Source organism: Lagopus leucura, unplaced genomic scaffold, assembly GCF_019238085.1.
Source record: "Lagopus leucura isolate 7727_CA_CO unplaced genomic scaffold, USGS_WTPT01 Super-Scaffold_100009, whole genome shotgun sequence".
In the NCBI taxonomy this organism is placed as follows: Eukaryota; Metazoa; Chordata; class Aves; order Galliformes; family Phasianidae; genus Lagopus; species Lagopus leucura.
In genome coordinates this window covers 6,419,124-6,446,714 of record NW_024962266.1, presented here as the reverse complement: position 1 = coordinate 6,446,714, position 27,591 = coordinate 6,419,124, and the positions used below count along the sequence as shown (strand labels likewise).

Here is a 27,591-nt window from a genome sequence, read left to right as displayed (position 1 = left end):
TTACAGCCACTGCTGGTGCCAAAGAGCACCTCTCCTCTACCAACACCATCCTTCATTCTCCTGCATCCCTTCCATCTCACATCCCTTCCATCCCACATCCCCTCCATCCCACATCCCTCCATCCCACATCCCTCCATCCCATATCCCCTCCCTCTCACCCAGGCCACCCTGCACACCTGAGCTGCCCCCATCTCTTCCTGCAGCAGGCTGGAGAGCTAAGTGTGGCTGGCAGGATTCTCTCCCTTTCAGGAGAAAATGATAAAAGATAAATTCTCCTTGGCCTGGCACCGGCTGCCTTTGAAGGCAGCTCTTTCCTGTTTCACAGTCTCCTTTGATGCCGCTGCTTTGATTTGTGCTGCAGAGGCTTTATGGAGCCCTGGCACTCCCTTGGACAGGAGAGATGGGTGTTTCAGTGCCTGTGGTACCCAGCCCTGCATCCCTGAAGGATCAGCTCTGGATTCAGGCCAGTGCTTAATGCTGTGCTTTGCTCATCTGAAGCCTTCCCCATGGGAAAGCAGAGCAGAGCTGCAATGGGGCCAGGACAGATTCTAGTTCTGGTGCGGTGCCACCAGAATTACATCTGCCAGTGATGCCATCCTATTTCCAAGTACTCTGAGATCTCTCTGTGAGCTTATTTTCAGTCTGTGCACTGCACACATCTGTGCTGTGTGTGTATTAATCAGACTGATGGGTGACACCGAGGCAGGCGCCTGTGTGTGAGTGTATTATGCCAACACATTTACTTGTATCAATCAAGTCTTTAAGTAGATGGGAACACACCAGCACCAATTTGATGGCACTGAGTTCCCATTAAGATTAGCAGACTGGGATTCACGCTGCTTTGCATCCCCAGCAGCTTCCTCCACAAGACATGGGCTGCACAGCAGCTCTATGAGGCCGTGCCATGCCAGGGCTGTCTGCCTGCATTTTCCTCACTGCTGTGCCACAAACCCCCAAACGCTTTCCATCACCTCCCTCACCCTGGCAATTACCGCCTTCCAAAGGAGCAGTGCTTCCACACAGGGCACCTCAGGGCAGAGCAGCTGTGAGCACACAGGCTGTGAGCTCTGCAGCATCAGCACCTCTGCCTGCCCATCGGGGTGGGCTGCACTCTGTGTTTCCCTGTAGCAAAGCTCCCAGTGCCCCCGCAACGCTTAGGAGAGCAAAGCGTAACGAAGGGAGGGACGTGCTGCAGATGGCACTGCTGGGAGCTGGGCTTCCCTCCCTGCCATGCTCTCATTGCTGGGGGCACAGTCACGTTGGTCTGGTGACGGATGGAATTAGCTCCAATGTGAAAGGGGAAATACAAAGCCGTTCACCAACGAGACAGCTGCAGAGGCGCGGGGCCCGGGGCGACGATGCTCTGCACCTTGTTCTGCTCTTGCGCTTTTCACGAGCAGCTCCATTTTAATTAGCTGGGACGCGGTTCTAAGTCAACTCTAAATGATACTATCAAACTAATAGCGTGCGATCACACGGCAGCCTCAGCTGGGCTGGGATCTGCTGCTGGCTGCCATGGGAACTGTGAATTTCGCAGCGCCGCTTCGTACATCCCCACGGGAAAGAAGGAAATGTGGCAAATCCCAACATTCCCCATGCTTTGTGGGGCTCCGAGGACATGCTTTCCCCTGAGAGCCATCCACTGGGGCTGAATCAGGCAGTGTGTGCCATGCTGGTTCTGTTCCCAGAACAAACCCCCTCTGTCCCCAGCACAGGAAACGGTGCCATTGGATATGGCCATGCCATAGCTTCTGCCCCACCACAATGCACCTCTGTGCAACCTGGGGCAGGAGAGCCCTGTGCCAGCCGTGGCACTGGGGGCTGCCCCTCCTGCCCATGCTCTGCAGGCAAAGGATTGAGCATGAAATCCCAAACCCCCATTGAGATCTCCTCCAATCAGCCCCCGCTGCTCTGAGTTTTTTTACACGGGACTAATTTTTTAATCAGCGCAATGTAGGACATGATCAGAGGCAATCAAAGGCTGGCAGGCTAATTAGTGTCAATCAGCGTGGTTTATGGGTATTGGCCCTATCAATCAAACCCCACATTGTGTGTCAATGAGATCGCTTTCGCTTCTCAAAGCTAACACTGTACAGAGCTTTCCCTTCCCGCGATGCTCACCAAAATAGCACAAGCCCTTCAGGAGGCAGATAAAGGACATATTGCAAAGTTCCATCGGCGCTGACAATTAAAGAGCAAGGCTGTGCTGGTCCCACTTGGCACTGCAGCAGATTAAGCACCGAGCTGCATGCTGTGCTCTGAGTACCTGCCTGGAGCATCCTGGTCCCTGGGTGCTGTGCTGCTGGGAATGTGCTTTGCAAGCACCCAGCAGGGCTCACCCCAAATCCCAATGCTTTCCTGTGGCTCGTGGGTTCACTGCTGCATTTGGCTTTCCCTGAGCTTTTTGCATTAAATGGCCCAAATCCAGCTACCGTAATGCCTCAAGCAAGTCAAGGCTTTCAGCTAGCTGCCTTTAAGGTAATTACTGTAGAACTTCATTATTTTTGCCATACACTTGGCTTTGATTTGTGGGCGTCATAAAAGGGAATGTGAGATAGAAGCGTGCTCCATCAGGCAGAGACCCCAGGAAGAGGTGCAGGGGGCAAAGAGGCTCTTGCAAGGCACAGCCAGCTGCTGGCTTATCCCATCAGAGCCAAGCAGAGGTGGCACAGGCACCAGGGTACCCCTGCACTGTGCTCCTGGCAGAAAATGTTTGTTTCATTGGCTGCTCTGTGCCTGGGATCTTCTACTCCTTGCTGTGTGGATCAGGGCCCTGTCCTGTAGGCATCATGGGCTCCCTGCCTCTGAAAGAGACAGGAATATTCGGCAGCCTAATCAAATATGTTTCAGCTGGCAGGGCTCTAAGTGGTCACTATTCCGTTTAGATCTTTGATTGGTGAGCTTGTAATATTAAACTTCAGAGCTGTATAATTTTATTCTTCCTGAGCAGCAGGCAGTGCTGTGCCACAGCCATGGGACGGAGCTGCCCAAAGGAGCACAGTGCTCTGAGTTCAGCTCTGGCTATGGAAATTTATTGGCTTCCCTTTCCATTGCTGCAGTTCATCAACAGCCCCAGCATGCAGATCACAGCCATGTGAGGGAGCAGAGCCCGCAGTTATCTTCCCACTGCAAACCCGAATACTGATGCTACGGGGGTAGAACCTTTGCCCAGTTATTGCTTGAAGAGACACATTTTTTCTAAGCAAATGCTTAATTGCTCCTCATTGGACACTGGTCACGGGACATTAGGCATCCATAAAAGAAGACTCTTAAAATATGGGCTGAATCATCTTTCTAGCTCAGCGTGCTGGTTATGGCTGCAGAACAGCTTTACTACACCGTGGTTTTATTTTTCCATTTGCTTCCCAGGTTGGCACTGTGGCTGATACTCTCTCCATGGCCACATCTCTGCTTTCTTCCCCAACCCGCACTGCAGCAAAATGCCCCATCAGTTCACACAGCCCTTTAGGAGCAGAAGTTCCCTGCCTGTCCTCCCTCCCACCCCTGGCTCTCATCCCCCTGTGATCAATCACACCAGGACTGCACTCACATTAGCAGGGTGCTTCTCTGCTCATGCACGGTGCTCATGTCCTTGGACACAGCATCAGGGCCAGCCCATCCATCACCTCCCTTCACTTTGGGATGTCCCTGCATGTGAGGCACCACTGCCGTGTCCTAGCCCTGCGCTCAGGTGGGCAGTGTGGCCACAGGACCATGCACTGTTCCTCCCAGGGCTGTCCTCTTCCCAGGAGGAGGTCAGGAGGACAGAAAGCTTTATGGGGATTTATCCTTTACTTAAAGCCCGGGGCTCTCCCATTATAACTCACTGCCTATTGCCCGTTCCACTGTGCCCCTGCTATATGCAGGCAGAATGTTATGCAGTGCCAGCCTTGCTGGGGAGATTAATGAGAGATAATTCCTTACACAGAGGTTTATTGAGTTCCCCGAGTACATTCACCAGCTGTGAAGTGAAACATCTGAGAACCATTCCTGCATACTAAGCGCTGCCTGGCAGCAGTGCAGGGAGGCACACAGAGCCTGGTTCTGCCGGCAGGGCTCTGCTGGACATGGTGTCCGTGCCCAGAACATGCCCACAGCCCCACACCAACACGGGGGCACATTTCATAGAATGGCTTCATTTGGACGGGACCAAGAACAGTGAGCTCCAACCCTCTGCTGTGCACTGCCTGCCCCACATATGGGCTGCTCAGGGCTCCTCCAACCTGGCCTTGAATGCCTCTATGGATGGGGCACATCTGCTGAGAAGAGCAGCACATTAGATGCTGTAGCACCAGGGATGCTCACCTGGGCACACTGCGATCCCAACTCGTCCCTCTGACTGCTCCTTATCATCAAGGAAGAAGGCGACAACCAGTACAGCTTGCCAGGGTCTTCTTAAATGCTTCCTGCAATGTTATGGTCATAATGTTTCCTCGGGCTGCTGTGATCAATACATATGAGACGCTGAACATGTCAAAACCACATAAAACATTTATTAAGGTGAAAGTAAATGAGCACGCGTGAATCAGTAACCTAAATGGATGTTATCCTTCAAGGATGCCAGACCTGAAACCAGGCACGCGTGAAACCCCAAAGCATGCAGAGCTGTGCTTTGGGGTGGGAAGCTGTCCTCCTTCCCCACCTCTGCTTGGTGCCACCTGCTCTCACACACCACTTCTAAGCCTTCCCCAAGGCACTGCCCACAAGCACCTGCAGGTTCCCTCTGCTCAGACCGGTGGAAAAGCTGCAAATAAAGGCTCATAAATCAATTACCCGAGTGACAGAATGTTATTAGATACTTGGGAGTTAATTGTACAGATGCTGATTGCACGTATTTTAATGGCACCAGTAGAGATGTAATATATAATTCCATAGGTATTCCAGAATAATTTAGCAATTTAATTAATTTCTGCTAATGCCTTCTGAATCACCTGCACTCTTCCTCCTGGGGGACAGGAGGCAGAAACTTTTCTACCCAGTTAGTCTACTGCAAACTCAGGGCTGCTGGCAACGAAACTGCTTTATTTATCCACGGATTTATTCCCAGCAGAGAAGCCACCACCACAAAGTCTCCCCAAGGCAATGGGGTGCCTGAAGAGAGCTCGACAGCAACACGACCAGCTGTTCCTAAATGTGGAAAGCTGAATTGGGGCTGTGCGAAATGCTTTGGACAGATGATGATGGATTGAGAAGATGGAGGCTAAAATGAGTTGTGGATTTAGGTCAAATTCAAGGAGCACAGCCAGGAGGAAATGTGGAAGGAAAATGTAAACAGCAGCAGGCATTTTATTCCAACCTCCTCCAAATGAGATGGGTGGTTTAGAAAAAATATCTACTTCTCTGTGTTTGCAATGCCGTTTAACTGCCTGTATCCCCTTCTCCTCCCATCCCAAGCCAAAGGATCCAAGAGCTGCCTGAGCCCTTGGGACACCGCTGCAGCTGGGCAAACGATCATTGGCTTTTGAGGACCAGGACAGAATGACACAAGACATTTGGGCCACATACAAGCTGCCCTTCCCCAAGTGGCAGAAAAGAGACCACAAGAAGCCATCATTCTCAATGGGCTTTTATTGTCCCGCTGGCCCTCATTTCCCACCCCATACCCAGGGACTGAGCCCCTCATCACCACTTGGGCAGAGGAGACCTGGGAATGTCCCTGTGGTCCAACAGACAGTCTGGAGACACTCCCAGTTCTCCACTGCCTTCCCGAGCATTTCTTTCTTTTTTTTTTAATTTGAAATATTTTATTTTAAAAATATAGTAGCTGTGGAAAGCAGCCCTCTTTACAAACGCTTGATGCCAGAATGAAACGCATCATTGCCATCCTCCTCGGTGCCCACATGTGCTGGCATGGGAGGGGCCCAAGGGCAAGAGCGAAACAGAGAGACCCTTCCAAAAATAGAAATATTGTGCTGAGTCGTTTCAAGTGAATGAAATCCATAAAACACCAGCATGAGGTTGGCTCCAGCTTGGCACGTATTGCTCCTGGCAGAGCTGGGACGGGGCTGTCCTCGCTGCCACCTGCCGTGGGACCCAGGGAGATGTTATAAACAACAAACTGTAAATGTGATCATTGGGATATGAGACATCTACGGCCACAGGAATGATTGGTTCAGACACCCCACCCTCCTCCAGCTCAAACACCCATGGCCCTGTCCCCACACCATAAGAAGGTCTTCGGTAACAAAATCTTCATTCCAGACTTGGGGTCAAGGTGAGGTGCTCCAGGAGTAGGAAGGGACACTGCAACCTCAACGGCCCTTGCTTGGGAGGGGAGAGGCTGGCAGGAGGGAGAGAGAAGATTAGCTTTTTTGGGTCCTTTACAAGTTCATTTGGTTTGACTGGAGGACTCCTAGGGTTATACCTGAGATGAAGACGTCTAGGGGACACTCCATAGCTCAATTACAACGTGGTTGGTGTTTTGTGCCTAGAAGAGCCCTCACTGCTGGGATTTGTCCCTCACGTTCAACCTATGCAGCCAGAGAGAAGCAGCACCTCTCCTCCACTCAGCACGGAGTATCGGAACCAAGGCCCTGAGCCACCGCCCATCATGTGTCCAGGATCTCGCTGGTGGGTGATGGCTCATGAGGGATGCCCTGCGTGCTGTGGATGGTCTGGTTGTGGGACAGGGAGTTCTGCTGGAGCTCCAGGGCGATGGCATTCTGGGGGAACTCTTTCACCTGCCTCTTGTACTCCAGGAAGGTGCACGCCTTGGTGGCAATGGCGATGATGTTCTTGCCAATAAAGATGGTAGAAACCCTGCTGTCCTGGAACAGGACCATATTGACGGCCCGGATGAAAATGGTGACAATATTAATGGTGACCAGGCTGAGGACAGGGTAGAGCATCATTTTCTGTGGGGCGATGTGCTCCCCTTGCATGCTGATCTCACTGAGGGACACACAAGGCAGGATCAGGAGCAGGATGTAGCAGTAGAAGAACATGAGCCCCTCTGCCCAGATGGGCAGGCCGGTCCTGTGCGGCTCCCACAGGTTGGCCTGGATGTCCAAGATGTCCAGCAGGTCGAGAGCCACCCAGAAGAGGCGTCCCCGCAAGTCCTCTTTCTTCCGAAAGGTCCGTATGTACTCCATACTGTCCAAGGCCACCAGCACCAGGTAGAGCCCCGGCACGCAGATGGAGAGCAGTAGCGTCAGGGCCTTCCTGGCCACTGTCTCCAGGTTCTTCTTGTCCGCTTTGTAGTTCTGAAAGATGAAATACAGTTTGATCTCCAGCACAAAGATGTACAGGAACCACAGGATCATGGCATAGCCCCGCTTGGCCGTCTTCACCTCCGCGCCCACCCACACCGCAACGTAGCGCAGCACGATGAGGAAGCAGATGTCCCCCACCAGCACGATGATGCAGACCCCGATCTTGCGAGGGCCCTGGTTCTGCTCCACCAGGTAGGCGTCCATGAAGGCCATGCTGGTCATGATGACGATGGTGGTCAGGCAGACGTGGCGCTTGTCGGGTGGTGGCAGCACCATGGTGAGAGCCTCACGGCGGCACTAGGGGAGCAGGCCTGCCAGCAAGGTGCGGGCAGACATCAGTGTGGGCACCGCAGGATGCTGTGTCCCCACTCGATGAGCAGGCTGTGGAGGAGCAGCAGGTCAGCTGGCAGCCCCGCTCTTCAGGGCTCTGTCCTGAGCCCCTGGCCAGCCAAGCAGCCCCAGGCACCGTCCTCTGCCAGCAGCCACGGCTCACATAGTGTCTCTGCTCTGTGTTCCCGTTGTCACCAAACTCTCCAGCCCCATTTGGCAATACACTTGCTGGCTCCTGGCCCCAAAGCCTCTCGCAGATCCTTGGAAGCGTTGTAGGAAATGAGGCAGCAGGGAGAAGTGGGCCGGTAGAGAAGGAAGAGGAGGCAGTCCTGGTCTGAGGGCGTCCCTGTGCACTCACATGGAGCCACCTCCACGCCGATCCTCATGGGGCTGTGCCATGCCTGTGTCAAACACCACAAGCTCCTGCTGCCTGTAGCTGTGCAAGTCTCGCTCCATCCCGTCTCTCTGGAAAAGATGGCAGAGAACAGGCATTAGGGACCTTCTGTGCCATGGGACAAAAGCCCCCCAGTCCCCCAATGGGAGTCAGGCACCCACCCAAGCACCCTACCAGGGGCATACACCCAACACCATGGCCCGTACATACCTTAACACTAAGTGGCTTTTTCATAATATAATAAGGGTTGGAAAAGACCTACAACATCACCTAGTCCAACCACACCCACTATGGCCCTCAGTGCCACATCTCCATGGTTACTGAACACCTCCAGGGAAGGTGACTCCACCACCTCCCTGGGCAGCCCATTCCAGTCCATCACCACTCTTTCGGAGAAGAAATTTTTCCTAACATCCAACCTGAACCTCCCTTGGCACAACTTGAAGCCATTACTTCTCATCCTATCACCATTATCTTGGAGAAGAGAGCAACCCCACCTTGCTACAACCACCTTTGAGGTAGCGAAGAAAGAAGCCTAAGAAAGCCAAGCCTAAGAAATCTCAAGACATCAAAGCCTGGCCCTTCTGTGCATGAAGAAGCTGCATATGTTGGTGGAGCCTTTCCCAGCTGGGACAACTGGTGTGCAAAACTCACGTCTCAGGTAGGAACTGCTCAGGACCAAGGCAAGGAACCTAATGGGAAAGATGCGTGCCCATGCACAGAGCTTCCCAGCATGGCAGGCACTGCACCCCAAGCAGCCCTGCATTCACCAGCACGGCACCTCGCAGGCACCGCTTGTTCATTCCGTTTGTTCCTCCTTTGGCTTTCAGGTAAAAAAAAAATATATAGTCACTGCTGCAACTGCTTTGAGACTTCTGCCAAGTTTTACAGGGGATTTACAGCCAAGGATGGATAATTCCAGATAAATTAGGTCTTTCAAAAGGGAATGGTGTTTTTTTTCTCTCCCCTTTCAGCATTTATTCCTTCCAAGGATTGTGGTTAGTGGAGGGCAGTGGTTCTCACACCAGCACGGGTGCTGCAAGTGCTGTGCACAAGAGCCACTGTTCTCCCCACCTCCATCCAGCCCTGCCTGTATGAAAACAGGGAGGTCTCCACACTGAGTGATGCATGACTGTCCTACCAGGAGGGGGAAGTACAAGTCCCCTCGGAGGACTATTACAACAAACAGGTAGTTCTTAAACAATCACTTTAAACAGTCATTAGTTGGGAAGTCCCACTTCATAATTTTTAAATGACATTCCGAAGCCGCTTGAGAAACGTGCTAGATAAACAAGAAAATGAGTTTGTCAGACAGCCACAAGAGCACATCGGAGGCAAATATTTGTTTAGACAAGTATTCCCAATACTTTCCTCCCAATGAATTCCTGTAAATAAATGTGGGGAGGCACCACGCAGGCCCTGTGTTCTTGGGCGTCCCCCAGCACAGAGCCCCCCCAGGGTCAGGCTGCTGCCACACAGCATCCTCACTGATGCATGCAGGCACCTCCTGAACCCAGCTCTACCTTGAAAATTAGCTTAAATTATTGAAGTGATTTGAAGCCTTTTTTTGAATAAAAAAAAGGAGTGAGCGAGGCAAAAGCGTACCCATTGCGCTTCCCAGGTAGTTAGGATGCCGCATTGCTTAAAGCTTCATTTGCACTTTAATTGCATTGATTTATTCCAGCTTTCCTGGATATAAATCTGGAGGTGCCCTGAAGAGCTGTTGCTGCCTCCCTCCTGCCTGCAGCTCCTCCTCTCTTTGCCCAGAGCTCACCCCTTGAAGTGCCACCACATCCCCATCGGCGCATCCGGGGTCCCCCTCTGTAACTGCCATGGGATGCTCACAGTCCAGGGACACCGTGCAGCCAGCAGCCCCAGGGATCTGCATCCTCCCAGGCATCTCAAGAGCATCCTGTGCAGGAAATGAGATTGAAGAAGAATTTTTCCGGGCCCTGCCCACTAATTGTATCTGAAGGAGGAAATAGCCCTCTTGCTAATGATTACATGTAATCTGCCATGTGGGCACAGCAAAATGGGAAGAGAGCTGCAGACTGTTCCCAGAAGAAGCAGATCAGTGAGGCTGGCAGAGGAACCAGCCCCTGCCCACAGCAGTGGGCAAATCCACGCTGTGCTGCTGCCCCTAGTGCTTGTGCCCCCCCAGGGCTGTGTCTGCTCACAGCACCCAGCTGGGTGAGGTTAGACAGACACAGGGGAAAAAAGACCTTGCAGACATTTCAGATGCTTAAATACAGTGTTCAGAGAAAGTAAATGAGTCATTTGGACTGGAATAAAAATGTAAAAATTATAATGCTCTGCTCCAACGCTATCAAAACAATTTCCCAATAAAACATGTGGCTCCAGTAGCAGAATTGCTCAGTGTTTCCAAGGCAGGTGCACTTGTAAGACCTCATTCTGATTAGCACCAAACCCCAGACCTCATAGTGCCCAAATCCCCTCAGTACCCACCGCATGCTGCTGCTACCATGAGAACACCCTGCCCTGGGCTGGAGAGGCAAAGCACCACACACAGGCTGTGTGATGATCAGAGAAACGGGACCCACACCTGGGAGATGTGGGTGGGAGCTGCAGACAGCTCCACACTCAGCTGGTAATTCCCTGGTGAGACAGCCCAAATCCAGTTGGCCACTGTGCTCCATCTGCACAGTGCTTCAGTCTGCCCAGCACTACCAGCAGGCACAGACCTGAGTGCCAGCCCAAGGCAGAGCAGGGGTATCTTAAACACACACAGCTTGCAGCTGAGTTCAGTAGTTCAGGGCTGCTCTTTTATACACGAGTCACTGCCAGGTCCTCAGATAACCTCATATTATTGTTATTAGGGGAAAGAAAATGAAGATACCAGTGAGGAGCTTTTGTAGAGCTGCTTTCCCCTCTGCCTAGGCAGTGTTGGTTGGAGGCACACAGCTGTGTCCCCCCCCCCCATCCCTCTGCACAGGGCTGCAAGGAGTGAGATGCAGAGCACTGGGCAGGCAGCCTGCTGCCGACAGCCTGCCCTCTAATTGAGAGCAATGGTTATGCTCCCAATTAACACGAGGCGGCTGCAGAACAGGAGAATCACAGAGTCATGAAGATTCAGAGACCTCAAAGAATACCAAGTCCAACCACCAGTCCACCCCCATTGTGCCATTAAACCACATCCCGCAGTGCCACATCTCTGCTATTCCTGAACAGCCCCAAGGGATGGTGACCCCACCACCGCCCTGGGCAGCCTGCATCAGTGCCCAATGACTCCTTCTGGAAAGAGGTTTATCTAAAATCCAACCTGAACATCCACCATGCCAGATGACTTGCACAGTCAAGAGAACTGTGCCTCGCTGCACACTCCGTGAATTAATTTTGGCAATAGGAGCCCAGTGTTAATTATCGATGGCAGCAGCTCCTCGCCATCAGGCTCAGCAACACAGCTCCCATGGCACGTCTTCCTGCAGACAGTGATGAATGTGGCAGTCCCAAACCAGAGCTGAGTCACTCATGGGGTGGGTAGTGACACAGAGCACCCCATGAGGCAACACTGGCATCCACAGCTCCAACACCGCCTGGGAGATAAACACTGCACCCACCTCGATGCACAGCAAGAAACATAACGCCAGCCCCAAGGTCAGCAGGGAGACATTTCTCTTCCTCTGTTTTCAGCCTTCCTCCTACTCACCATCTAATAAATCCAATAACATCCATCTTGCTGGTGTCTAATTCAATCCCAGCACCCAGAGAGCAGACTTCTATCACTCAGAGCTGACCGGCTATATCCTTGGCATATGAGCCCAGCCACAAGGCTCTGCAGGTAGCTCCAGGAGAGACCAATTACTTGGGATCAGCATTCACCTTCCCCATCCATTGCACACTTACAGGTTTTCCCTGGGTCATGCCTAATGGAATTATTGAGATGCTTGAACAGCGTGGTCAGAAGCAGCTGACGGCTCCCAGGCTGAGCTCTGGGCAGAGCAAGGAGCCCTGTACTCCATCTGGAGACCAGGTTCAATAAGCTGGGCTATGACTCCTGTCCTAAAGGCAAAGGATTTCTGAGACTGTGTAGCAGCCATCTCCAGGCCCAGCTCTCCAAGCACACTTTGGGATCGCCATGCTGGGTCACATTCAACACAGTGGGGATTCATGTTCCCAAAGCTCCCTCTCTGGCAGAGGTGTTTGGATTCAGCCATTCATTTCCATAAACCGTTGCTTTTTCAGGCTTTCTTTGGTAATAAAATTCTTCCCCCATGAAAAAAAAAAAAAAAGAAAAAAAAAAGAAAAATACATATACATAGCCTTAAAAAAAAAAAAAAAAAGAACTGAAAATGCATTGTTGTCAAGGGAAAGCTCTACTGAGGACAAGCAGTGGAAGGGGCTGCCCGCCCAGCTGCAAGCAGCGCCCGCACCCTGGGGGATACGGCAATTTGCTGTGCTGGAGCTCACTGCCAAGGAGATGAAATATTTACGGCTCCTCGCTCCTGCTCTCTGTCTCAGGCCGCGGTGCCTGATTTGTTACAAATTTACATGCATGTTTAAAGACATCTTTCCAGCGCTCTCGAGGACAAAAGGTTTATTTCCCTGCGTAGCGCTTTGCCATCCCTTCTCCTCGGTGCCCGCGTTTGTCCCCGTCCTCAGTGCTCATTTTCCTCCTAGTAATGATGATCATTATACAAAGAAAAATGGGTCATTGACAGCGGTTGCTCCCCAAATGAAAGGCTCTGTCATTAACATTCCAAACCTGGCTTCCAGCCTCAGAAACAGCTCTGGGTATCCACGCATCTCTGAGGATGTAAAGCCCATTCCCCCGGTGCTGCGATCTCAGCACAGTGTTCCCAGCCTCTGGGATCACCCTCAGGGGCCCGATGGGACGCGTCCCCTTGGAAAGGCAATGCTATTTCTGTGCAAAATTGTTGTGCACACAGCTGTAAGGCAATGCTAATCTGTTTCAAAGCTTAACAGGCTGCTGAAAGATGTTATTTAGGGATGGGGAACTACTAACGCCCCACTGTGATATGGGAGGCATAGGGGATGCTCAGAGGATGAGAGACGAAGACAGATCCAACACGGCCAATTTGGGAACTGTTTTTAGAAAGGGAAACCCAACTCAAGTTGCCAACCTCGGACCTCATCTCTTTTGAGCATCTTTTTTGCATTTTATATCATAGTGTGTGTGGGAAGCTCTTGCTGCTGACCATAACCCCCTGAAGGCACTGCCATTCACTCATCACACAAGTCATTGCCAGCCCAGCCCTGTCCTGCAGCTGCCAAACACCACAGCTTCAAGCCCTGGAGCTGCAGGAATTGGAATCCAGGAGGGGGGGTGGGATGTGGGGCACCTCCAGGGCAGGGCAGCATCATCCCTCATCTCCGAGAGATAAGTTCGTTTCAGTCCAGCAGTTTGGCTGGAAATCCAATACAAATTATTTCTCTTTGCCCACCATATAATTATCTGCAGTGGGGTTTTTGAGCAAAATAAAGAACTGTGAAGAATGGCTCGGAGCCAATCTGAAATGCTTTGTTCAGCCTGAAAAAGCTGTCCTTTCTCCTGGGGGCTGTTTTGCCCTTCTCCTCCTTCCACCCCTCTGCTGCTAAACCTTAGATTGACTTCAAAACAGCACAGTGCTCAGGCTTCTCAGGAAGAATAAAAATGACAAGGAGGACACCGGGTGCATGCAGCCTATGCTGCAGTCTGCTCCCCCCAAAAACACTGCCCTAGGCCCTGGCACAGTTCGTTGCCCTTCTCTGGACATGCTCCAGGGCCTCAATATTTTTCTTGTAGCGAAGATCCCAAGATTGAACGCAGCACCCAAGGTGCAGTCTCACCAGAGCTGAGTACAGAGGGACAACCAACTCCTGCAGGCTGCACTACTTCTGATATAAGCCAGGATGCCACTGGCCTTCTTGGTCAGTCACCTGGACACACTGCTGGCTCACATTCAGTCAGATGTCAGCCAGCACCCCCAGGTCCTTTTCCACTGCACAGCTTGCCAGACAGTTTGGTTGACAGAAAAAAATATCCCCCTTGTGTAAATCAGTGCACCACGAGGGACCAGATGCAGCTGCATGGACCTGCCACCACCAGCTTGTCCACAGTGCTTTGATCCCCTTTCCCACGGAACATGGGCTCATCCATCCCATGCATACATGGCTTAGCCTGCAGCCCTGCACTGAGCATTCTCAGGAGGAGGCAGAAAGAGGAAGGAGGGACAGAGCCTCTTACAAGAACCATATGCACATCTGTCCCACACCATTCCACAGAATTCACGCATCCTGGCTCCTGTTAGACAGCATCAGCAGCAGGTGAGATAATAGATGGACTGCTAGAAGTGATGATGGATGCTGACATCCCATCGAGCAGGGACCGGCACGCTGCCCACAAGCACCCAGCAGCCCACTGCACTATGCTGGCAGCTGCTACCTCTGGCTCCACACCCCCTGCATACATATAGAAGGAAAATGGGGTGGGTAATTTAATCTTATCCCACTAGAAGCACAGCAACAAGCAAGCCTGCTCATCCTTTGCTCTATGTTTAGCCCAAGAGTGTATTAAAAACCTGAGCTGGATGCTCACCAGCCCTGCTTAGCTAAATTGCAAAATAAGGGAAATTCTCCACCATCAACCAGGACAGATCCAGCCTCTTCCCAATCCCCCTCCACTGTAAATTCACAGATAGTGATGGATAAAGCAGTCCCTGTCCACTTATAAATAGTTTATAAAAGGTTTGCAAACTGTTTCTGGATGCTTTAAAGAGTAATTAATCAATTGTTGTGGGCCCAACAGGTCACAGATTACTTACAGCCATCAATCACTGCTCATGAGCTCATCAGCATCACAAGTCCAGCAATGCATCTTAACACATCCACAGAGAGTTAATAAATAATGAATGAACTATGCAAGTTCCTTCAATTGAGAGTTGCAGGAGGCCACCAAAGATGGCCTTCGTGGGAAGGTGAAGGAAGCACCACAAGCCAACATCTGCAAGAACCAGAGAAGTGAGCAGGGAGCACTGCCAGGAGCTGCACTGCAGCAGCACAAGGCAGTGAGGACACAGTGCTTGGCCTCCTCATGGCAGTGCTTTATTATCATTAACAGGGATTATAAAAGCAATTAAGTGTAAAAATAGGTAATGAACCACTGCCTGTTGCATCCCAAAGTTATGAAAATCCCTCATAAAATGATCACCAGCATATGATCCAGCGTAGAGTTGGACCTCAATAATTTTGAAACATAAGATGGAGAACCTTGCTCACATGTAATGTTGTAATGTTCATAAGGCATTCAGATTCATCACTGCAGGCTCTCTCGTTGTTCTTCAGGTCTCTACGAGCACAGAGGCAACCACAGTAGACTCTGATGTTTTACACTGAAGACAAACAACAAGAGAACTTGAACAGAACCTGCTTGTGGCTCACCTAAGCACTTGGGGCTTCCGAGACTGGTTGTTCATGAGTGGCTTCACCACGTTGGCAATATTTTGCACAGCAATCCAAAACAGAGCTTTGCTTGCTGGCTTCTGAGCCTCGAAGATGGGCTTGGCTCATGGTTAAAACCTTGTTCTGCAGCCACGAGTGCAAGACACTTCCCACGAGCTTCCAGTGCTAGCCAAAATCCTCAGTGAAGCAACTAGCTCTATGCTACTTTTCCCAGAGCACTTGAAAAACCTGAGCACATCCTGAATCCCTCGGGGCATTCCATAGAAAGCTCTGGTTCTCCCCCAGCACTCCCTGTGGGTACAAGAGCACGTGTGCAGCGTTGGAACCCCTGGCACAGTGCATCCCAAGGCTCTGCTCCCTACCGAGGTGGATCAGTGCCTGTCCAGCACCCCTGTGCTGACCTCAGCTCCGCTGGCAGCCCACCTTAGGGCCACTCTTTGGCATCCACCAGCAGCTGCTGCCCAAGGAAATAGCCTCAATTATAATGGTACTATTAATATTAATGTGTTAATATTGTAGGGCATGACGATACCCATGCAAGGAAGAGAAGGATTGCTGGCGTGCAGAGTGCTGGCTGAGAGGGCAAGTGAGACAAAAAAAAAATCATAAGAAGAGCGTGTACTCAAATATCTAGTTTTGTATATATATAAATATAAATACATACGCAGTTATGCTAAGCCAGGGAGACACAAAGTGGATCGGCTACAGTCCTGACATCCTAAAATTAGGTTTTATGTAAAATAAGCACTCGTTTCATGTAGGGTGGTTGGTATTAAGATTTATTTTCATCCTGACTTGTATTACTGCCTGATATGATTGGGCACAGCCCAGGGCACATGAATACGGTTGCCATTCATAACATATACACAGATTCATGACCTAGCTAGCAAGCTGAATTGCCTCGCAACCTTTTTTCCGCGGCAGAAAGCTTAATAAGCATGTGAGTCCCAGAGCAGAAGAGACTCGATGTATTTGCTGTGCAAGAAGAGCTCTTGAATGGAGTTGTAAGAGCCAGGAGCAGCTCTCACTGAGCATCTCCAAACCTCAGAGAGAGTTCAGCTCCAATAGAAGACGGGAGAGAAACAGATGGCCCCAGAGGAGGAAAAATATCACGGGGCTCTGCCAGTCCCTGTCCCCACGACCCCGTGGCCCCACATCACCCCACATGTTTTCACTGAACCACGCATGGCGTTTCCCCACAGCTTTCCACATCGACCTTCACAGCTGCCATGGTGATGAGCACCATGGAGAAGCCCATAAATATCACGGATGTGCCACACTCTGGCCCTTTTATGGGCTCTACTCTTTTCCATTTACTTATATGCAAGACATTTTACAGGACAACTCAATTAAGCCTGACAGCTGGTTGACAGAGAATTCCACCCAGCGACGGCTCACAGACACTTTGCATTAAGCACAGTGACATGATGCAGTAGACCACTACAAGCCACTGGTGGCAGATTGCACTTGGCCAATTTGAAAGCTTTCATCCAACACTTCACCTGATTTCCAGTAGAACCCCACTATCACCCAGTGCTTCCACCATCCCAGTGTAACTCCCAGCAAGGCAGTGCATACCCCAGAGCTCATCCCCAAGGTCAGGTTGGATGGAGCCCTGGACAGCCTGATCTGGTGGGTGGCAACCAGCCCACGGGTTGGGTGAACTTTAAGGTCCCTTCCATCCTCAGGCATTCTGCAATTCTAAGGGCATAAGGAACAACGCAACCCCCTTCCTCACAAGCAAACAATTATTGCTCTCCAGCTTCTGGCTATAAAGTCTAGCTTGCAGGCCCAGTACCTCCTTTCTGATCTTTGATTTTGAATGATCTAACAGTACTGAGGAAGGCAGGTGCCACTTAAAATCACATTCATTCACTTGAAAACCTCAGTTTCCCACAATTTTTCAAACTGAGGCAGTTTAGATCAGCTCCAGTTTGATGTTGAGCTGACATCTGAACCTGGTCTAGAAGGTAATGAACATCAATGAGTCCCCATAATGTCACCTATGCCACCAGAGCTCAATGCATGTTTGACCTCAGATTTTTGAGTCCAGAGCCCAGAGTAATAGTGCCAGCTCTTCCCTTTCTTTCATCATTTTCTCCTTTGATGGCTGCTCCATTTCCCTTTGCTATTTCTTTTCCCTGAATAGCTTTATTTTGCCTATACCAAAGGCTGCCTCACTGCTTCGCCAAGCTCTTCTGCAACTACAAATCCTGCACCACCTCTGAGCAGAAAGATGAGCTCAGAGTAATGCTGCTCTCTCCTCATGACTTTGAGGCACAGTCAGCGTGGGGCTTTGGGGGTCACCACCACAGCCCCTTGCATAGGGGACGGGGACTCACCACCCTGTGCAGCATGTCTCATGGGTGCCCTATTCAGAAGAATTCCAGCAAGACCCATCTGGGAGCTGGATATTTTGTAAAGGGATTAAAACAAAGCTTTAAAACAAACCAGGAGCCAGAGGGCCTGCAAATAAATGAACTGCATGGAAGCTGCCCAGGAAAAGGCTCTGGTGTAGCAATAAAAATCTTTGTTAGCATAACTGAGTATGGTGGCAGCAGGCTTGCAAGCCCAAGAGCAGGCATGCAGCCTCACAGCGCAGAAAGGGGGAAAGAGCAGGCAGATGGGATCTTGCTCACAGAGGGAGAGGCAGCAGGAGCATAAATCCAGCTCTGAAGGAGAATCAAAGTGCTGCGGCCCACAGCAGGGATCAGCTGCTTGGATGGAGGATTCACCTAGCCTTGGTGTAAGAGGGGGCTCCCACACCACCAGCAGATCAGCAGGGGTGCTTTTAGCGTACACAAGTCCAGAGAGTGCACCCAGCTGTCCACACGTCAATAATGCAGGAACTCACAATCTTTAATAATAAAGTTGCTATCAGTCTACACTTGAAGCTCACAATGCTAATGAAGGGCAAGGGCTGGAGGGAGGTGTGGAAAAGCTCACATAAATCTGCTGCTGCTGCAAAAATTAACCCGCAGGAAAGCAGGATGCCGGCCCAGGGCAGGGCAGGCTGAGCTGCCTGCTAATTGCCACAGGCTCTAGGAGCCTCCTGCTTGTTCTCTATACCAGCACTGTGCGTGAAGGCAGGCTCAGTGCAACACTGCTCTCTCCCCATGAATTCAAGGCACAGTCTGCAATGGGCTGTAGGAGCCACTACCAAAGCCCTTTACAAACTGCCTCTGTCCCACCCTCTGTTTGCAGCCAGATTTTTATATTCTATATTTATTTCCTGAGGGCCTTCATTTGGGCTCATCATCCCCAGAGGGATCGATAGGACTGCAGCTGCTGCCCCAGTATCTGCAGCCAACTCACCGAGTGGCAGCGGGGCCGTGGGATGGAGGTAGGACTGGCAGCCAGGACTGCAGGCAGGCAGGAATGTGGGCAGGCAGCCCAGCTCCTGCAGGAGCCAAGAGATCACTGGGGCCACCTTCAGAGTCAGCACAGTGCCTTTGGAGCCACCTCGACCCATCCCAGTGCCCAGGGCCAGGCCTGACCCTCAAACACATCCCACCTTGATACGCTCCCTAGGCTCCAACAAAGCCCTGGGTGAGAACAAGCACTGCTCTCTGTCAGGGGCATTTCATACAGTGATGGATTCTGCATCTCGTTATTAACCTCTTACAAAAGCTCGGCGCTATCTTCCATAGAAGCAATATTAGGTTAAGCAGCTGTTGATAACTTATCTCCCATTATCAGCAACTTCATTCAAGGCCAATATTTACTCACATACCGGAGACGTTGCTGTATTCCCAATAGCATTCTTTATGGAATCAGATGAGAACAGCTTTTAGTATATCCTCAGTGCTTCAGAGGCCCATATTGCCCAGGCACATTCCCATGCCATGCAGGAGAAGCCCTACTTACGTTGCTGGCACAGGGCAGCCCTAGACATTGGAGGGTTCTGTTCCATGCACAGAGAGAATTCAAAGAAATCACCACAGCAAAGCAAGCTGAAAGTGAGCATCAAGCCCTATAGCAACTGATAGCAATCAGGTAATCAGCTATTTAAAACAGCTGTGACTCATTCATTAGTGCACTTGGAAGTGCTAACAGGCATGCTCTTAAAATCAAGTAGGGCAGCTAACTGCCTTTCTATGCTCCTTTTTCTTTTTTTTCTTCCTTTGGTCTGTCCGTCAAGCACCACCTGCACACCTCATAATTTTTCTGCTATATCTCAAAGTGGACAAACGCTGGTTTTATTTCTAACTGTGCAGTTATTCTCCCTGACTTTCAATAGCAAACCAATGACAGGGCCACCAGCACGCTCCTCACGTGCCATTAAGTCACGCAAGCCACACTGCACTTGCATTTATACAGATTGGTGGCTTGCACTTGGCTCCAGCCATCAGCCCAGCGCCCTGTGGAGCCCTGTGATTATGCTCCATCCCCGTACAGGCTGGGCAGAACCCCATCACCAGCATGGGATGAGCCATGGTGCGCTCTTGCTGTGGCCAGCAGCATGTCATTAGCTTCCTTTGAGGTGCTTTGCCAAGGAGCCCCACCTCTTCTTTATGCCTTTTTCTGCTATCATGACAGTGCTGCAGAGCCTTAAGCACAGACCAAGACCCCACTGTGCTGCATGTGGTGGAAGCAAAGATCAGAGAGAATTTGCATCTTAAGAAATGAGATCCCTGCAGCCTCACTTCTCCCCTCACCATTTGCCAGGCGTGGAAGTCCTGCAGCTCAAGCACAGCACGGAGACTAGAAGCACAGTGTTTGGCTCTCAATATCCCCCAGCACAGTGGCACAGGCTGCCCTGACCCTAGCCCTGCCTGCAGGTGGGAGCAGGGCCAGCACAACCCTTCCAGCTCTATGCATTGTGATGACAAATGGCACCTCGGTGGCCCCCGTGCTGCTGTGTTGTGCCGCTGCAGCTTTGGAGTCGTTGAACTGAACCCTGATCTGTAAGCAAGTGACAGCCCCAGGAACAGCCAAGGGCTGCCGAGAGACCACAGTTAATGCTCAGTCTGTGCCACAAGCAGTGGGGACATTGTAAGCACATCCCCTGACTCAGTGCCCAGCTGTGGTGAGCTTACAGCCCTCAGCATTGTCACATCCATCACCAGGAATCTCCCAGTTCCCTGGAAATGCAGCGACAAGCTCTCCAGGGCTGGTTTCAGCAGTTTTATTCCTAGGTAACAGCCCTCTCCCTCCTTTATAGCTTTGTCTAGACACACAGTGAGCAAATGCTATAACCACCAATTGGAAGAGCTCTGCTACCCCCCTGTTCCTGCATTTCACATCTGTGTGCTGGGCACATGGGGCATTCAGTACCAGATAGCTGGCTGTTCCCCATCCCTGGAGGTGCTGGAAGGGCCCTGGGCACTCAGATGTGGTGGGGGGCTGCCAGCCAACAGTAGGGGTTGGGACTCAGACCCTTCCAACCCAGTCTTTCTGCAACTCTACAACTCTAAGCCTTGCAGGTCTGCAGCCCCGGTACCTGGACGTGCTCATGGTGGCCCAGCTGCCAGGAGGAGTGGTGATTCCATCTCCTGATGCAGCTTGTTGTCAATTGTTTTGCAGTTCCTGTGTGTATTCATGTGCTGCACAGCACTCAGAGTGCTTTGAGATGAAAGGTGCTTTCACTAGCACTTGTTTCCTATTATAGGCCCCGGTTTGACACTCCCCCACCCTCTCATCTAACTTTCCATACAAAGCACTTCTCACTTTTTCATCTTTCTTCTATGAGCCCTCACCAGGAGAAAAAATAAAAAGGAAGAAAACATATTTATTTCCTTTTGGAGAGCCTGAGATTAATCAGACCCAGTGGTGTGGGGAGGCTCTATCAGAGGTGATTCCTTAACAAAGAAGCATGCACCAACTCTGCATTCTCCATTCCTTAAAAATGGCTGGTGCCTGAGGAAAGACAGCCTTTGGTTTGTGCTGTTAACAAGCCCAGCAAATGTTTTAATTAAGTTGGATGGGAATTTGCAGAGTTATTTGATATGAAGATGTGAGCCTATAAGAGCTGCCTTTGATGCTTGAGTTGTGTGATAAACACTGGGTGAGTCCTGCAGGGCTGTAGTCCTTCAGCACTGCCAACAGCTGCTGCTGGAGCACACTGAGCCCCACTCCATGCTTCCACTGTTAGGAGGGGGCCAAGGGGAAACGCACACCTGGCTGGGGCGATGCTGCCCACTGCATTCCTTGGACACGGACATCCCACCCCAAGTGCTGGAGCGCACCTGTCAGGAGTGCCACAGTGCTGTGGGATGGCTCGGCTGCGCCCTGCAGCTCCACGAGACAGGCAGGGAAAACCAACTGTGGGAAATGCAAATGCCTTCCGCCGGGATGCTGCAGGGAGAGATGAAAGCCAACTCCATTTGCATTAGTTCCGTAACTCTGGATGTTTTCCCTTTCCCGTTTAGACTGGAATTCACACACACACACACACACACACACACACTTCTGCCACAGAGCTACCCAGCTGCCAGCTGCTCCTCCCGGGAGTTCTGCAGAAATCCCCACTCCCAACACAGAGCTCAGCGAGCCCACGGTCGTGTCGTGTTCCATCCACAGCCCCTGTGCAGCCTTGCAGGGGGTTGGCAAAGAGCAAAGCAGCGACGCCGTGGCCCACAGGCACAGGGGCTGCGCTTTGCGTGGCACACAGCGAAACGTCGGCAGCAATCAGTCAGCTTGTTAAGGCAGAGAAACAGCGAGAGGAAAACATTCGCTCCCTGGGTCTGCGTGGGAAATGATGCAGCAGTGCTCCCCCAGGTGGGTGCAGGCTGCACGCTGCTCTCCTGGGGACACCCCATCTCTGCCAGGGCTGCGTCTTCCTGGGTCCCCTCTGTGCTCCTCCATCAAATAGGAGGTGCTGCAGCCAAAGGAAGGCACAGACTGTTACATACGTGCTGCCTTCAGAGCTACAGAGGTAAGCGGGACAGGGCTTGGGCTCCTAGCCCTGCTGCTGTCTCAGCCGGAGGTGATTTTCTGCAAGACCTGGCTCAAGCAGGCAGCCTTCATTCCGACAGCAAACACTTTGCATTGGGAAGCACGGAAATACGTTCAGCCCATTCTACTATTGGTTGCAGCAAAACCTGTAGAGAAACCTCAATTCCCGCTTATTCCATTCTCCATCAGCAACAGCCAGGAGAGAATTTCTGGGGGAGGATTTTGCACGCAGCGATGAGCATCTTGAATTCCTGCAGATAACACCAGGCACCCTCCACACCCACCGAATACCCAAAGGACAGAGAATGTGCCACTTGCAGGGGTGGCTTTGGGGAAGGGGGCACAGCATCCCCCCCACACACACATACACAGTGCTGAGCTGTGCAGCACAGGGGGTTCAGGCAGACATGGAGGGGCTGGCACTGGCAGTGGGCACAACGGTGGGCTCAGGAGCATCTGACAGCTCCCAAGGATATCTCAGAGTCTTCCTCATATAACGCCAAAGGTGCTGCCAGGATTTTGCACTGCCTGGACATAAGACACAGCCTCATGGACACTATGGAGAACATAGAAATTTTAGCTCCTCCTGAATATGTTCCTCCCTCTTCTCCCACGGTCTGAAGGGGTTCTGGCTCCTCTCTGCCCATATAACACTGCACACGGCTAAAGAGGCATACCCACTGCGGGACATACAAGCCCTGGTGCCATGTGCCCTATGGCAAGTGTGACAATGGTACATCCATCATAAGGATGCTGGATCTCAACCTCCTTCAGACAAGCAGCAGTCAATGGGATCCCCAGGTGATGTGCCAGGCTCATCACAACCTCCACACGGCTCCAGAAGAGCTGTGGACCCATGCTCTGTTCCCACACAAAGTCACAGCTCAGCTGCACAGCCCAGCTGCCTGATGGAGGGTGACAGCCTGCTGCCAAGTAGGGAGCAGGGGGGACTGCACATGGGGATCCAGCAGAGCCCAAGTGAATGTACCCGGGAGAAGCAGAGATGCACAGCCCAAGCACCTGCTCCAGGGGGTTGGCTTGGGCAGAGGAAGGTGGCAGCAAACAGCCCCTCAGGGAAGCACTGAACCCAAGGCTGTGCCGCTCTCCCAGCCTCGCTTTCTTGGCCATACAGGAAAGGATTCCCAACACAGGGACCCGGAGCATCCTTCCCAGCCAGGACAGCATCCCTCCCTGTTCCAACTGCTAAAAGAGCTGGAAGGAGTCCGAATTCTCCGGAGAGGGCAGGGATGGAGCATGCCACATCCCCCGGCTGGGGCCTATCGGAAAACATTCGCTTCGTGGGGCGAAACGCCCCGAGCAGCCCCGGACATGCCCTCGGGGGCACTGTGCTCTCGCAGCGCCCTGGGCTGAAGGCAGCTCCGCGGACCTAAGTTTGCTCCAAAAGCACCGGAGGCTTCTGCCTCCCTGCTCCTGCTACTCAGCCTGCTTCATCCAGAGCCCACGCCTGGAGGCGAGGGGAAGGCTGCGGGAGACAACGGGGGAAGACCCATCGTCGCAGCACCCGGTGTCGGCGGGGATGCCCGGAGCCGCGCCGAACCGCGGAGCCACCCGTTGCGGTGCCTTACCTGCGGGCAGCCTGCTGTCCGCGCAAATCCGGCTGCGGCTCAGGGCGGGCGGGCTGCTGCCCCCGCTCCTCCCGGGGGCCCCTCAGCCCCGCCGCCGCCCGGGGGCTGCGGGCCGCCCCGCCGCCTCTCGCCGCCCCTCCGCCGGCCCCGCACCGCGTTTCGCCGTCCGCGGGAGGCGCGCAGGGGGCGGGCGGCGGGGCGGAGCGGTGCGGCTGGTGGGTGGGGGGCCGATCCCGCCGCCCCCCTGCGATAGGCAGAGGGCCTTCCTCCTGCCGTCCCCGCTCCCCGAGAACGAGCTCATCCCGCAGGACCCCCCTCCCTCCCCCCCCGCGGCTGTCGCTGAGGGCTGGGGCTGCTCCCGTCTCCGTCGCGGGGACCGCTGCGGCCATCCCGCGGGGCTCTGCGCCCCAGGGGTGACTCAGCTGTTGCGGCAGAAAATGGGCAGGGGGCACTCGGTGCCCCTCACGGCAGAGCTCCTGCTCCACCCCTAGGAGGAGTGGAGGCAGCAAGTGCCCTGCTTCCCTGCGCTTCTCCAGCCTGCCTCCCTCCTGCCCCGCTCTGCCCTCCCAGCGTGGGCACTGCCAGGGGAGTCTGACCCCACCGGGAACACCACGTCCTGGTTGGGCTTTGTAGGTGGGCGATGGGGTGATGCCAAGAGCAATCTCTGCACCGCTATCGCTCACTGGCACCGCGCTGAGCCCCACAGCCTACCCAGCACTCTGCTTCTCCGGCCCATGGAAGGCACTTGGGCACGGTGGGGCAGCCGTGTCCCCAGTGGGGTGGCTGCATCCCCCAGCAATCCCCACTGCTCATCCTTAGCACCATAGCAATGTGCAGCCCAACCACAGCAACACGCAGAGCAGCAGAGCTGCCCCCACCCCAGCAGTGATACCCACGGACACTTGGCATTACATCTCTCCTTTTCCTGAACTTCTGATCACTTTGTGAGACAGCTTACTTGCTTTACAGAATTCCCAGGGAGTGTTTTGGTCTCTGGGTGTGAAGACAACATTCTCAGCTGTGTTTGCAGTTGCTTTGTGAAATAACAAATCTTCGGCACAGCGCCTTTGGTTTCTGCCAGAAGGACTGAGCTGTCACCGCCTGGAGTCCATGCAGGGCTGGGAAGGGCTGGTGCTGGGTGCCAACACTGCTACAAAGGACAGCCCTGCAGGTATAGATGAAGCCGTGCAAGGAGGAAGCCCTTGCCAAGCAAGGAGGTGAAAACAGATTAAGGCAGTATGAGAATACTGGTTTAAGCCACTAACTGGATCAAACTGCAAGCGATGCCTTTCCCCTGCGCCTATCCCTCCATCACCGCGGGAGAAGGAGCTTTGCCCGGCACAGCCAGCAGCCACCCTCCCACATCTAGACCTGCCTTATCTACGCAGCCAGCCTCAGCCTTCATTTAATGAGTGCTTCTGTAGACTGCGGGGAGGGAGCTGCAGCCACGTGAGGCATGGCAGGGGGACCTTGCTGTGAGCCCAGCCATGCATCGTGGCACTGACCCCGCACACTGCAGGCTGCTGACCCTCTTGTTCATGCCCCAGCCCCTGAGTCCAGCTGCCTTACCATATTCAGTGGGATACCACTGCAAAGTATCGCTGAGCGTGGAGAGTCTAACAGCAAAGAAAAGCACTGGGTCATCCGAGCCAGTTTAAATCTTAAACAAGGTTTAAGGATATCAAGGGTCCCTGTTTAGAAAAAAACACGTTCGTTCATTGTCTGTGTCATAAATCTGCCCATTTATCCTGCTGGAGCTGGATGAATAATTGAAGAGAGGTTTGCGGCTAATTGATTTGCTGATCAGCGGAAAGAAATCATGAATAATTTATCTGACGAATATTACCCAACCATCCATAAAGCTGGTCAGTTACTGAAAATAATTAGTTGCAAACACTTCATTTCTCAGCCAGTGGCTCCGTGTATTTACAAACACCCCTCACACTGTGCAGTCCCCAGCAGGAGCAGAACGATGACGGTGCTGCCCTCCAGAGCAGCCCCAGCACTGTCTCCCTGCAGCTTCCCATGCAGGCTTCACAGTAAGATTCAAACATCCTCCATTGGGATGAAAGCTTCATTTTGCTCCTAGAGTGTTGAAAAGTGGAAGTGCTAAGCCCCAACCCTACCGCAGCGCTTATGTTCCCATCTCAAGGTGACTCCAAAGGGTGTTCATTCAAAGGCCATTTGGTGGCAGAGGAGTCCTGGGCAGTGCTGTGTGTGTAGCACCATCTGCTCCTGCTTCTCCTCCAGCCACAGCTTGGCTGTGTGGTTTAGCCCCACAAAAGGAATCTGAATGCCCAGCCTTCAATGTAGAGATGCTGCCTGTGTGCTGCACAGCTTGCCTGGCAAAGGGTTAGAGCAGAGCAGGTGTATCCATTTTTTAATCTGAAGCACTGACACAGCCCTCATAATGCCGCTGCTCCTCCTACACCTTCTTGGCATCCCGCAGCCTTGCAGCACCTGGCTCAGCAAACTGGCAGCACCTGTGCAGCCACCTCTGCTGTGCTGCAGAGCAGGAGGAAAGAGGAGACCTTGGGCTTTCTCTAAAACTACAATTTATTTTCCACTTCTTTCATATCAGGATTTCTGAGAAACCAAACCATCTCTGGAGGCTCTTCATGCTATTTGCCTTCCAGCAGAAATCTTATCCAATTCTCCCATGGCTGCAGATCTGGTGGGGGCAGTTCCCCTCCCACCGCCTTTTCCACCCCTAAGCCATACACAAGCATCCTCCCCACTGAATAAACATCATCTTTCCCCCGAACATCCTCTCTGAGTGATTTCCTGGGCTCACAAGCATTAGCAAGTTTGCTGTCTCTGGGGCTGGAGACAGCAAGCAGCAGGAACTGAGAGCTGCCTATGCTCCTTACCAGGCTGCTGTCCTCTGTGAAGGGGAACCTCCTATTCCAAGCAAACTTGGGACAATTTGGAAAGCCCTTCAGAACTCCCAGCATGTTTAAACTCAGTGGCAATAGGATGCTGCTCTGAGCATGCAGGCTTGCTGCCCCATTGGGGTGCAGGGCGCTCCCTCCCAGCCAGAACCCCTCTGGTTTGTGCCAAACCCTGTGCCATTTGGAGGAAGGTTTCCTGGGAAGCTGAAGGACTGTCCAGACCCAAACGTGGCCAAAGAACACCCAGGAGAGAGAGATGGGCCTCAGAGAAACATTACTGCTGCCTGCTGTGAGGCTGGCAGGATGGGCCCAAGGCTCATTTCATCACACAGCGTTTGTAGCCAGGCAAGTGCTTGACTACATATCTGCCTTTTGTGCTGGCTCTCAGCAAAAGCACGCCTGCTGTGCTCTGCACGATGCCCAGTGAGAGGACAGGTCTGTGGCACGGTGGGAGCTGGGGATGGAGTTGCTTGTGCCTGGCTTTGGGCTGTGAGTTTGCACATGGGTCCTCAGAGCCTAGAGAAAAGTGATGTGGAGGTGGAGGATGGGTTCTGCGGCCCAGGCTTAGCAGAAAGGAGGGCAAAAGTTTGCTCGAGACAACCTAATTGATCTTAATGAGACAGGAAGGGCTTTGTGCTGCAAACAGCGGTGTTTGTTTTGTGGGTCTAATGCGATTTCTGTCTGGGTTTGATTACTCTGGGGAAGTCCTCTGGTCTAATAAACAGAGCCACAGGGAATTAGGGCTGATCATTTCAGATGCTGCTCTCAGCCTGAAACAGTGCAGCCTTCCAGGGTGGAGGCTTAGCAGGGAAAAGGGGATGGGAAATGATTCAATTAAGGGCTAATTACCTGGCTACTCCAGT

At 52.4% G+C, this 27,591-nt stretch overlaps 1 protein-coding gene across 2 annotated transcripts; it reads right to left on the bottom strand.

The window, feature by feature from the left end:
- Positions 1-5,551: 5,551 nt before the first annotated feature.
- TMEM121 (transmembrane protein 121) lies at positions 5,552-23,911 on the bottom strand. Of its 2 annotated transcripts, none has more exons than XM_042873787.1 (2): positions 23,838-23,911; positions 5,552-8,006 (listed from the first exon to the last, which is right to left on the bottom strand). In XM_042873787.1, the coding sequence occupies exon 2, from the start codon at positions 7,485-7,487 to the stop codon at positions 6,549-6,551; it is 939 nt and encodes a 312-aa protein (XP_042729721.1). In that variant the 5' UTR covers positions 7,488-8,006; positions 23,838-23,911; the 3' UTR covers positions 5,552-6,548. The 2 variants fall into 2 exon arrangements, with proteins under 2 accessions (XP_042729721.1, XP_042729720.1); XM_042873786.1 differs by lacking the exon at positions 23,838-23,911 and adding an exon at positions 19,088-19,284.
- Positions 23,912-27,591: the final 3,680 nt, after the last annotated feature.

Excerpts from the sequence above, each read along its gene's own strand:
- TMEM121 (XM_042873787.1), bottom strand. The coding sequence starts at position 7,487 with ATGGTGCTGCCACCACCCGACAAGCGCCACGTCTGCCTGACCACCATC.